At 46.3% G+C, this 13,266-nt stretch overlaps 1 protein-coding gene across 2 annotated transcripts in view; it reads left to right on the top strand.

Moving 5' to 3' along the window:
* Positions 1-13,266, top strand: part of MYO7A (myosin VIIA) — a 117,179-nt gene that overhangs the window by 98,083 nt on the left and 5,830 nt on the right. The window contains exons 41-44 of one of the 2 annotated variants that reach the window (XM_054973461.1): positions 1,252-1,339; positions 3,684-3,790; positions 8,266-8,451; positions 11,142-11,252. In XM_054973461.1, the coding sequence (XP_054829436.1) occupies positions 1,252-1,339; positions 3,684-3,790; positions 8,266-8,451; positions 11,142-11,252 (492 nt within the window). Of the gene's footprint in view, positions 1-1,251; positions 1,340-3,683; positions 3,791-8,265; positions 8,452-11,141; positions 11,259-13,266 lie in introns of both variants that reach the window. The other variant, XM_054973460.1, reaches the window with a different exon arrangement.

The raw sequence follows: 13,266 nt of genomic DNA, 5'->3' as shown, positions 1-13,266 counted from the left end.
CACCCCAGCAAGACGATTTGCAAAAGCTGATGTTGCCGTAGGCTCTCTCTGTCTCTTCAGGCAGCGAGGGGAAGGAACAGAAGGAAAAGGGGTGGGGGAGAGGGACTTCAGTTCCCAGAAAGACTTGCGAAAATGATCCTTTATCCTTCACGTGTAAAATGTCACTTGTAGCAAGGCTCGAGTGATTTTTATTGCTCTCTTCTGCCTCTCACGCAGTTCTCCATTTTTTTTTTGAGTTACAGTGGCCAGAACCAGACACACTATTCCATATGTGGCTGCACCACAGATCTCTGCAAAGAGATTATGATACCAGTCCTTTGATAAAACATAGCATATTTGCGTGCCAGGGGAAAGTCTTGTAGTTTAACTTTCTTCCTGAGAGGCTAGTTTTCTACATGAATTATTTTTATTTCTTATTTCTGTCATTTCTAGTCCACCTTTCTCACAGAGACTCAAGACGGATTACATAGTCCAAGATTAGTACAGTCAATATTAAGGACATTTCCATAAATAATGCCATAGGGTAAATAAATGCAAGTTTACAAAGACAAAACATTGGCAAAAATCCAATACAGAGTTGAAGAAATGCTGAGACAGAGCATAAGCAATTCTAGGACGGACATTCGACAACATAGAACTACCCAGCAGATTCATACTTAAAGCAACAGGTAGAACATTGGAGCCCTAACCTGGGCCGTTTCCAGACAGCTTACCTGGCTCCGGAACGTTGTGCCATCTTGTAGGGAAAACGCGAAATATCGCGTTTTCTCTCGCGAGTTTTGCGTGATGTCATGTGACGTCGCGCAAAACTCGCGCGAGAAAACACGATATTTCGCGTTTTCCCCACAAGATGGCGCAACATTCCGGAGCCAGGTAAGCCGTCTGGAAACGGCCCTGGATAGCTCAAGTGAGCCCAATCATGTCAGATCTTAGAAGCTAAGCAGGGTCTGTCTTGGTTAGTAGTTGGATGGGAGACCTCCAAGGCAGACAATGGTAAACCACTTCCATTAATCTCTTTCCATGAAAATCCTGCCGGGGGTCACCATAAGTCAGCTATGATTTGAAAGCACCCTCCACGACCACAGTACATAGGAGCGCATACTTAAAGCGATAGACAGTACAAATGAAATCTTTTCAGCGAAGCATCTCTTTGAGATAAACTCCCAACAATGCTAGATGCTCCTTGCGATATGGGGAGGATCTCCTGGCAGGCAGGACTGTATATAATTTAACGGCGTGCGCTTCTTCCAGGTCATCAGTGTACCTGAAGGAGATTTCTTCTTTGACTTCGTCAGGCACCTCACAGACTGGATAAAGAAAGCCAGACCACCAAAAGACGGTAATGCTCCGATGCTTCTCGTCTCTCGCCTGTGTTGTTGTTGTTTTTCCATTCCAGAGGATCGACATGAGACCTTCATGTCCAGGGGACGGAGGTATCAAAGTGCACTATGCACACACACGTAAAAACCTGCTTGGTTTTTATGTAACAACTTGCCCTCTGCACCCACCCCCAGAGGAATAGAATTACCATGCTTAAAAACACTTTGAATTGGGCCCGGAAGCAAATAGGTAACCAGTGCAGTTCACATAGCGCTGGAGTTATGTTTTCTGAGCAACTCAGCCTAGACAGCCGCATTTTAAGCATCTAAGATGCTTTCAAAAGCAGCCCTACATGGAATATGTTACAGTAGTTCAGTCTCTACACTGCAGATTATGGAAGCATGGATCAGTGTGCCTAGATCAGTTGAGTCTAAATAAGGGGCCAACTTAAGAGCCAGACATAATTGAAAGCAGGCACAGCTAGTAACAATGCTGACCTGGTTATCCATGAACAAGGCCAGGTCCAGGAACTCCCCACAGCTCTTAAACTTAATCTACTAAAAAGTGAGTTCAACCCCGTCTTAATCTGATAGATCAACACCAACTTTCTTCTTTCCCAGCCATCATCACCTCCATCTTGTCTGGATTAAGGTTCAGTTTGTTTACCTTCAGCCACCTAACCACAGCCTCAAGATACTTTGGCTGATTCCGCACACGTTGGATAATGCACTTCCAATCCTCTTTATCGATCATTTGGAACGGATTTTTTCGCATTGAAAGTGCATTATCCAACGTGTGCGGAATCTGCCTCTATATATCACTATCTAAGCCTCCAGAAGCGGCTGTGAAGGTCTAGAGGCTTAGCTAGTGATATATAACGTTAGATGTCATCTGCATAGCCCTGAAAATTCACTCTGAAGCTTGTGATGATCTCAACCAAAGGTTTAACATATCAGTTAAAGAAAACAAGATATAAAATGGACCCCTTCTCCTTCTAGAGGCCTTCCCGATCTCTCTTCATTGTTGTAGCCACTGTTGTGACAACAGCTTCCATGGATTTAAAAGCTGGTAAGCTCAGTACTGTCTTTGTTAGGGATGCCAGACCCCTGGTGGGGGCAGGGGGTCCCCTGCCCCCCCACCCCACCCCCACTTACCTGGCCAGTGGGGGGGCGCACCTTCAGTGCGCGCTCCACTGTGGTGCTGCATGCTCCTGCGCACAGCAGCCACCAGGATCGGGCCCATTTTGGCACAGATTGGGGCTGCTGCGGAGCGCGGGAGTGCTCACACACTCCGCAGCAGCCCAAAACGGGCCCAAACCGCAGGTGCATTTTGGGCTGCTATGGAGGACAGGAGCTTTCCTGCACTCCACAGCAGCCCGCAACCCAAGCCCCTGCAGAGCATGGGCACGCTCACAGGGCTGCATGATGACATCACTTCCCGGAAGTGACATCATCATGCTTGCGGGAGCGCACACGCGTGCTAAACGCGTGCTCCCCCTCTGCTCAAAGGTAAGCGCCAGGCCCCAATCCCCCACTGGGAGATTGAGGGGGCCTGACAACCCTAGTCTTTGTCAGTTAAAAATCACTGGAAGACAGAGGGCCAAGCTACAAGTGACGAATGACACTTGAACAGCAAGTGAACAGACTCACGTGTATTCCTCCCTGTTCACTTGCGCTCCACTCGATCAAGAGGAGAGCAAGTGAACAGGGAGGAATTCACGTGAGTCTGTTCACTTGTCGTTCAAGTGTCATTCGTCACTTGTAGCTTGGCTCTAACAGTGCAATCCTAAGAAGAGTTGCTCCAGTCTAAGCCCATTGATTTCAGTAACTCTCTTTAGGATTGTTCTGTTAGTCTTAGTTTAGAATAGAGGTCTTAGTTTAGCCCCAGAGCCAAATGTGGCTCAGTATGGAACCAAGTACAGTTCTTTTTAAAGAAAAAAGGAAATCTTTAATTTAAGGGGTAGGTTGGATGCTAGAACAGAGCAGAGAAAGGGGGCCGCACCAATGCAGAGTCAAAACAGAGAAGGAAAAAACAACAGCGCTGTGGCATTTTTAAAAAATGATGTATCACTCGAAAAGCCCACTGCACCATTTTTCTGCTTTTCTTTGGGATGCTAGAAGAGCCTGTAAGCGAAGGGAACACCAGCGAAGGATTTTGATGGGAATACAGGGCTACTTAGAGAAGCTTTACGGACAGAAAAATGATAGAGGCGAACAGCTGCCAGCTCTCCGAGTGCGAACCATGCACAGATTTATGCCAGTGCACTGAAACAATGGCACAAATTGCTCCCGTGCATTGTGTTACTTATTGTAAAACATACAGCCAATTCCAACCCCCATTGCTGCGATTCTTTCTTTGCGCAGGTATCGTGCCTTCTCTCACCTACCAAGTGTTCTTCATGAAAAAGCTGTGGACAAACACTGTGCCTGGAAAGGATGCAATGGCCGACTCCATCTTCCACTACTATCAGGTACTCCCCAGTTGCACAGCACCAGTGGGCAGAACCCTGGACTCTGTCTCTCTGTCACATTTTTATCCCTCCCTTTTTGTTCAGGGGATATGGATGGCTTTCATTTCCTCCATTTCATCTTCACAACCATCATGCACGGTAGGTTATCATCATAATAATAAAAAAATAATAAAGGGTCCAGTAGCACTTTAAGACAAACCAACTTTACTCAGGGGTCATTTCGTAGAAAAAGAGCTGGAGGAACTCATTAGCATAACTCATTAGCATATGCCATGCCTCTTGCCAGCACCAGAAGTATGTCATTAGCAGAGCTGATTTGCATATGCAACACCCCCTGACATCATCTATCCTGGCTGTTTTGGACCCAGTCCAGGCCATTCAGTGCTGAAATTAGGCCCAAAATGGCAAAAGGGGGCTGAAAATGGCCGAAAAGGGGCCTTAAATGGTGAGGATCAGGCCACTGCTGAGCAGGAGAGTGATCCACAACCTGTCAGAGGCCTGATCCGGGCCGTTTCAGCCCCAATCCAGGCCGAAACAGGCCCAAAATGGCCAAGAGTCGGGTGGGCGGGGCCACCTGACATGTGACCTCTTTGGGGAACTGCCAGAACTGCGTTCCTGTGCGTTCCCCCTCAAAATGAGCCCTGACTTTACTGTAGCATAAGCTTTTGAGAACCACAGCTCTCTTGGATTCGGTTTCGTTTTCTCGGCCATGTCGGACGCTCCTCTCCACAGGTCCGGGAGGAAGCGCCCGAGCACTCTGACCGGGCGGCTGATCTGCGAAGATTAGCCCCAAGGACTCCCAGTGAGGGAGGCAGGGTCCGGGACGCTGCGGGAAGAGCCCCCCGAAAATCAATGCGGGGGGTAAATTGCCCATTTGTCCCTATGGAGGCCGGCAGACATGCGCGGCGCCTCGAGTGCTGCCGGGTCATGGAAAACGGCAAAGAGCAGAACTAGGCGGAAGCCTGTAAGTAAGCGAATCCCTTCTGTTATTACAAGCGCATGTGAAGGAGTGGTGGGATCTGAAGCTAAGAAGGCTAGTTCTTCCCCCTCGCTGAGTCTCAGAATTTGGCTGGTGGTCCCCCCCCCCTAAAAAGGCAGTGAAAAAACAGAGTCCCGCTCTGGGCAAGTCAATTTCGGCTGCCCTGCAGGGGAAGGGAGAGTCGCTCGAAGAATTGGTGCGGAGGTCGGTTATCGAAGCCATAAAACCCTTTGTTGACAAGCTGAACGAAACAGATCAAAGGGTGGGCTTAATTGAGAGCGAAGTGAAAACCATTAAGGAAGCAGCGGGGGGGGGCAGAGAAGTCTGCTCGGGAAAGTGTGTCACTCGTGAAGGCTACGAATAAAGAGTTAAAGCTGGTGGAGAACCAGCTGATCGGGTTACAAGTGGAACGAACACAAACAATTTTGCGCCTCCAGAACGTGAAAGAGGAGGAAAATGAGGATTTATGGGGTCTGGTCTCGGAACTATTGGCGACACCCGCGAAGGCAACTAAAGAAGAGGTTAAAAGCGCCATTTTGGAGGTCCGCAGGGCTTCTTCAAAATATGCAACGAAGCGTCAGCTGCCTCGCGAGATCATCATCGATTTTTCATCTAAAAGGATCTGAGACACTATCCTATACAACTCATACAATGCGGATCTGGACTTTTTGGGTAACAAAGTCAAGATACTGAAAGACGTCCCATTTTTAGTTTGGAAAAAACAATTTAAGTATAAAAAGCTCGCAGCTCTTCTGAGGGAACGTGGAATAAAGTATAAATGGCTATTTCCTGAAGGTATCTGGTTTAGTCACAAAGATCAAGCTTACAAGATATTATCAGAAGATCAACTAAGGGATTTTGAGGATAAAAATTCAGAATTTCAGCGAGACACCAAGCAAAAAGAAAACGAGAAGTCTGAGGGCGGGGGCAGGAAACGAGCACTGCGGCTGCAGTTGCTCAGAGAGAACTGCGTCCGGGACCCAGGAGGGGGAGGAAAATTTAATTTGAATTTGAATTGTAATTTTCATTTTGTAAGGTCAACCACTCCATCAATATTATACAAAGCTTTAGTTTTTTTTTAATAATGGCAGTATGAAGGGAAAGCATTCTGTGTAGTGTAGATGTTATATGTTGTTGTTTGGGTTTTTTTTTCTTCCCTTCCCTTATTCCCCTTCCTTTCCTTTGTATTGTTAGTAAATGTAGTTAATAATAAAAAAAAGAGAACCACAGCTCTCTTCATCAGATGCATGGAAGGTAAGAAGAAACTGGCTAGATATATCTAGGTGGTGAGGGCAGCAACTTCTACTTCCACCCCCCCTCACCACCTATATATATCTGACCAGTTTCTTCTTACCCTCCATGCATCTGACGAAGAGAGCTGTGGCTCTCGAAAGCTTATTCCACAGTAAAGTTGGTTAGTCTTAAAGGTGCTTCTGGACTCTTTTACTATTTTGCTACTACAGACTAACATGGCTAACTTCTCTGAATAATAATAATAACATTAGATTTATATACCACCCTTCAGGACAACTTAATACCCACTCAGAGCAGTTGACAAAGTATTATTTATTTTTATTTTTTATTTATAATAAAAATAATAAATAAATATATAAATATAAATATAAATAGTTTACAAAGTATGTCATTATTATCCCCACAACAAACACCCTGCAAGGTGGGTAGGGCTGAGAGAGCTCTGAGAGAGCTGTGACTGACCCAAGGTCACCCAGCTGGCTTCAAGTGGAGGAGTGAGGAATCAAACCTGGCTCTCCAGATTAGAGTCCTGCCACTCTTAAGTGACTGACCCAAGGTCACCCAGCTGGCCTCAAGCGGAGGAGTGAGGAATCAAACCCAGTTCTCCAGATTAGAGTCCTGCCACTCTTAACCACTACACCAAACAGAGAGAGAGAGAGAGAGAGCAAGCAACTGGCCTGAAGTTACCCAATGAGCTTCAAGGTGGAATCAGGATTTGAACCTAGTTTGGTACTGCTACTATACACCCTTGTCTCTGGATCAGGGTTACCAACTTATTTTTTTTTGGCAGGGTTTCTTTGCCCATTAAAGGACTGCTCAGAAACTTAACAAGTGAAGATTTTTGTTTCCTACAGATGGGGCAGGCAACCAGATAAGGAAGCTGATAAACTGGGTAGGAGCAGATTGGCTGGGAGTCAAGAGAGAGGGAGGCAAAGATACCTGGTAGAAGGACATGCAATGGAGCTCTACCATTGCCCAAGCAAAGACCCTGGGATTTAGAGCCAGGCAAGGACAAGGGGAGGTCAGGCCTGACTTACACATGCCGGAGAATGAGGTGATGAAATGACTGAAGTGGTCGAATGGACTGTATGCCTGCAGATTCCAGAATCACATTCTGGAATGTTCCTTATGTTAAAAGATGAAGACGAAGTGGAAGAAGATGAAGGAGGAGACATAGAAAGAGAAGGAGTCACACAAGAACTCTGTGTAGTCCATGCACTCCCAGTGAGGGCCAAACATCTCCTCTCCTTCTTCCTCTCCCCATCCCAGGCCCTGCCACCCAATGGCATGAATACCAAAAAAGGGGGGCCAGCCGTGGTATAGCGATCTGAAAAAAATGGGGGGGGGGGTTTTGAAAAACCCACCACAAGCTCTATGATAAATATACAGGTGTAAAAACCTAATCAATCAATACAGGATGAAACGATGTATTGTCGAAGGCTTTCACGGCCGGAGAACGATGGTTGTTGTGGGTTTTCCGGGCTGTATTGCCATGGTCTTGGCATTGTAGTTCCTGACGTCAGGAACTACAATGCCAAGACCACGGCAATACAGCCCGGAAAACCCACAACAACCACAGGATGAAACCTTTTTCCAAAAGCAATGGTCTTCAATTATTCAATCATACAGTGTTGCATACAGACAATAATCCATGAAACACTGTTCTATACATTATAAACTTTGCAGAGTGTAATGACGAGTTCCCCAATGGGGACCAGGAGGGTTGAGTCCAGATGAGAGCGTCCTTAACAAACATTCAAATGAGGACAATGCCTACGGGTATTTCATTGGACAGTCTCTCACACGTTGTAAGCGAGCTTCCCAAGCGTGACCGAAGGGACGACATTGGCCAGATGTTCAAATCGCCTTTTCGTCTTCCACTTCCTCAGGGGCAAGCGCCGCACACATAAGAGAATAAAAGTGTACAGAGCAGCTCCTCCACATGCCAAAATATCTAGAAATAATCTTTTTAAAAAATTGTCAGGTGATTGTATGACATCACTTCCAGGAAAAATCAGAAGTAACATCAGTCCTATCTAGGAATCACCAGAAATTCTATAGTATTTACCATAGATTTTTGGCAATTCCTACAGCGGCATAATGTCTCTTCCAGGTTTTTCCTCTAGATCAAGCATCATTAAAATGTAAAATATCCACACCATCCCCAATTCCTCTCCCTCTTCCTTTTTATCCTCATTATGTTGCAAAATGCTCTCTCCTTCTGTCTCTTTTTCTGGCGCAGGAATTACCAAAGTATCTCCGCGGCTATCATAAATGCACCCGGGAGGAAGTCCTGCAGCTAGGGGCCCTGATCTATCGGGTGAAATTTGAGGATGACAAGTCCTATTTCCCTAGCATCCCCAAACTCCTGAAGGAGATGGTACCCGAGTCTCTCATTCGGCAGCTGTCTCCAGATGACTGGAAGAGGGTAGGTCCGCTACAGCATCCTGACCTCTGGTTCCCTCATTCTCTGCTGCTCCTCACCACGCCATGGAAAGCAAACCCTGGTCCAAGAAGTAGGGTGATGGAAAATGGCCTCCTTCGTGATTGTCTATGAGGTTTCCCATGTCTCTGTGGTCTTTACTCAGAAGTGACATCATGGCCGTCTCCACACAGCTTACCTTCTTCCGGAAAACAGCGTCTTCATGCTCGAAATCACACGAGAAGACGCTGTTATTGTGCGAAATCAGGCAAGAAGACGCTGTTATCGCGCGAAATCACGCGAGAAGACGCTGCTATCGCACAGAGTCACGCGAGAAGACGCTGCTATCGCGCAAAATCACGCGAGAAGATGCTGTTATTGCGGAAGACAGCGTCTTGTGCGATTTTGCGCGATGACAGTGTCTTCCTAGTGAGATTTCGCGCACGAAGATGCTGTTTTCTGGAAGAAGGTAAACCATGTGGAAACAGCCCAGATCTCCCCGAACTCTGCCTTCTCTGCGCCCCAAAACCTCCCCGCATTTTCCAAAGGAATGCTAGCAACCAGGGCTTTTCTTCTGGGAAAAGAGGCGGTGGAACTCAATGGTGGAACTCAGGACCGCTCAATGATGTCACTTTGGGGCAGCTGGAACAAGGGGGGAGTTTTTAAAAGTTTAAATCGCCCTCGGCAAAAATGGTCACATGGCTGGTGGCCCCGCCCCCTGATCTCCAGACAGAGGGGAGTTTAGATTGCCTTCTGCGCCATGTGACCATTTTCAAGAGGTGTCGGAACTCCATTCCACCATGTTCCAGCTGAAAAAAAGCCCTGCTAGCAACCAAAATCTCCCAGCATTTTCCGAGGGAGGGCTGGCAACCTTAGTAGGGCCTGAATGTAAAGTGAGAGGCAATGTGTGTATAAAATGCTGTCAAGTTGCAGCCAATTTATGCCAACCCCTCAAGGGGTTTTCAAGGCAAGCGACCAACAGAGGTGGTTAGCCATTGCCTGCCTCTGTGTAGCAACCCTAGTGGTCTCCCATCCACATCCTAACCAGGGCTGATCCTGCTTAGCTTCTGAGATCAGGTGAGAACAGGCTAGCTCAGGCAATCCAAGCCAGTGATCCCTCCAAGTCCAGAGTGGGCCTGGTGGTAGAGCTTGGCAGTTTGTGGAGGGTGTTGTCTGTTTCCCCAAAGAATTATGGTGAGATAACAGCCCCTGATTTAAACCTCTGATGTTTTAACTCATCCGAAGACTGGATTGGTGTTGAAATGCAAGGAGAAGAGGAGCCAGCCCCAGCCACAAGGCCCCTTCGTGACCTAGGAGATGGAACAATCAAAGGCTGAGTGCAGACATCAACAAACCCTGGTTTATTTTAACTATGGTTAGTTTGTGAAAGCAGGATTCCACTCACAATCACTCAGATACTGGTTTGCCTCAGATATTACTGGTTTGCCTTGTTTCTCTTTGTAGCCTGAGTGGGAACTAGGCCACTATTCAGTATAGATTCAGCCAGGATATGTCTGCATTGGTTCATAATATGAAATAACATAAATATGAAATAACATAATATGAAATAAATTACGGCTAACTGTGCTTAAGTCAACTTCAGATCTTGGGCTAAACTTTAGGAAGAACTTCCTGACAGTGAGAGCGGTCCCTCAGTGGAACAGGCTTCCCCGGGAGGTGGTGGGCTCTCCTTCTTTGGAGGTTTTTATGCAGAGGCTAGATGGCCATCCGAAAGCAATGCTGATTCTGAAAACCTGAGAACCTGGGCAGATCATGAGAGGGAGGGCAGGAAGGGTTCCATCAGTGCTTAGTTCTCATGGCCCCTTCTTACACACCCAGGATAATGCTGATCACCACTTTAGAGTCAGTTAGTAATTTTCTCCTGGCCAGTTTGGCCAGGGATCCTGGAGATGTTTTGCCAACTTCTGGACATGGAGGAAGGGTCTCTGGAGGTGTAGGGGAGGTAGTTGTGAATTTCCTGCTTTGAGCAGGGGGTTGGACTAGATGACCCTGGAGGTCCCTTCCAACTCAATGATTCTATGGGCTTGACTGACCATAATCAACCATTCCTTTGGAAGGACCTTCAGGAATAGAGTGCAGCAGGTGTCTTCACTAGCCACATACAGGAAGGCATATAAGACTGTTCTCTTCCACAGCGTAATGGGTGGAGGGTAAACTGCCCGGGCTGTGTTTTTTAACTGTGTGTTTTAATTACGTGCTCATTTTAACCCCTTGCTGGACAACTGTGATGTTTGTGTCCTTTGCATCTTTAGCCTCCTTGGGTCTGAGGAGATAAGGCGGGGTGTAAATATTTTAAATAAATAAGGAAATAAATAAAATATTGAGCGGAGTTGCCCTCCTTTAGGCCATCCTGTTACCAGGGTTTAAGTTGAACCGTAGTTTCACATGGTGTCTGGACTGAGCTACAATGTGATAGGACCAGCTGTGTTTGTTGGCTTGTGGTTCAGTCTCAGTTAAGATTCCCAGTTTCCAGGGAAGGGGAAAACTCCCATTAGCCCAAGTGCTGTAATTCACACATTACAGCAAAGTGGAGTGCAGTGGAAGGCTTGAAAAATCAGAAAGACTTGGTGGCACTGTGGAGTTGAAGGAGTGCGTACATGAAGATGGCTACAAGACAGGTCAGTGTGTGATGTCTGGACACAGCCACAGACTCCATTTTTCCTTCTTCCTTGCAGTCTATCGTGGCCTATTTCAACAAGCACGCGGGCAAAACAAGAGAAGAAGCCAAACTTGCCTTCCTAAAGATTGTCTTCAAGTGGCCTACCTTTGGATCAGCTTTCTTCGAAGTGAAGGTGAAGATACAGGGTCTTTATTTAATTATTTATCTGTAGGTTCCAGGGAATCTAAAGGGGAGTTTATAGGGATATATACTTAAAATAGTTAACAGAGGTAAGCAGTGATGCGTATTAGAGCCAAACTACAAGTGACGTCTTACACAGGTTGGACACTAGTCGGCTTCCCTCAAGTTTTGATGGGAAATGTAGGCGCCCTGGTTTTACAGCTTGGCTCTCCATTACAGCTGCAAGACCAGGATGCCTACATTTCCCATCAAAACTTGAGGGAAGCCGACTAGTGTCCAACCTGTGTAAGGCGTCACTTGTAGTTTGGCTCTTAGACTACGGCCATTTCCACACTGCTTACCTTCCCTTGGAACGACCCGAAACATCGCGCAAAAACCGCAGAAGATCGCATTTTCTCGCATGAGATTTGCGCGATGTCGTGCAAATCTCGCGTGAGAAAACACAATCTTCCACAGTTTTTGTGTGATGTTTCGGGTCGTTCCAAGGGAAAGTAAGCAGTGTGGAAATGGCCTTAATGAGAACACTCACACACTCCAATGTTTAGCTGTATAAAATAGTTTACTACATAAAGGGTATAAAAATAAGGTTACATTAGTAGAAAATAAGAAAATCTTAACTGGCTAGATCTTGCTAGAGACTGGAACTTAGAGAGAGCTAAGACAGACTGTTACATCCTAGAAACTGGAATTGTGTCTGAACAAAGAGCAGTAAATGCCAGTGTATCTTTCCTAGCTAATTGCCCCCCAATAAACTGGTTGCCAAATAGAGAATCCTAATTCTACTTCATTAAGAATAGAGACTCCCCTTTATCTGGTGAGAATTTTCACTTGAAGCCTAAGTGGTTACATGCAAATAGGTTTACTAATTAAGCAACACAAACAGTTTAACTCTTTCATGACTGAACGTAGACACTTGCTAACCCCCAACAGAGCTAGTATCAGGAATATGGCACAAGTCCTGGCAAAACTGATCTGCTTGTGATAGGAAATGGGGAATTAAAAACTATGGTACAGGCACTTATAGACAGTTCAAAGATTCAGATTACATTTAGGATTTGCAGTTTCTAACTTTGGCATTCCCTTGAACTGGTGCTGACAGTCAAATGTCAATCGTGGAGTGTCCCTGATTTGCAACCTGGGGAAAGAAAAGGATGCAGCCCCCCTACTGTGACATTTTCCTGACCCGAAACTGCCCCAGGGAGTGCTGTTTGCTCCCATCAGTACATACACAGCCCCCCCAAAAAACAGGGCAATTAACAGCACCCCAGAACCCTTGGGAACAGAGGCCGTTTCCACACTACTCACCTTCAATCGGAACACTGCGGAACATTGCGAACAAAACCCAGAAGATAGCATTTTCTCGTATGAGTTTTGCGCGACATCGCGCAAAACTCGCGTGAGAAAACGCTATCTTCTGGGGTTTGTTCTCAACGTTCCACAGCGTTCCGATTGAAGGTGAGTAGTGTGGAAAAAGCCAGAGTCTCTCTACACAAGACATTTTACACTATAGTATAGACAGTCACAATGTTAGCCGGGAAGTGTCATTTACAAAGACAGAGCTGGCGGAGATTGCTCCTCAGAGGGTTTGTTAATGTCAAATTTGCCTCCCAGAAGGCTCTGTCAATTTCACCTCCCCTTTCAGGAGGTGAAGATAAAATTAACAAACCCTCGGAGGAGCAATCTCTGCTGGCTCTGTCTTTTTAAGCTATGCTTCCTGGCTAACATTGTGTCTCCCTACACTTGAGCATCCCCGTATAAGATGTCTCGTGTAGCGAGACTCTGAGTTGTCCTGCCCCTGACATCTAACTGTTAGCATCAAAAGCAGGTGAGGCAAACTCCAACATTACATGTTGCAAATCATAATGTGTTGTTTGGTCCTAAGGTTCAGTTTATACTGGGGTGTGGGTAAATCACTTGGTAAAGCCCTCCTGGGACATTGCAGATAGAAATGGGGAGCCGGGGGGCTGTGGTACACCACAGCACTCTCTATAGGAAGCCAG

Source organism: Eublepharis macularius, chromosome 3, assembly GCF_028583425.1.
Source record: "Eublepharis macularius isolate TG4126 chromosome 3, MPM_Emac_v1.0, whole genome shotgun sequence".
Taxonomy (NCBI): domain Eukaryota; kingdom Metazoa; phylum Chordata; class Lepidosauria; order Squamata; family Eublepharidae; genus Eublepharis; species Eublepharis macularius.
Note: the sequence above shows the minus strand (reverse complement) of the source record. Positions and strands in the feature narration are given on the sequence as shown.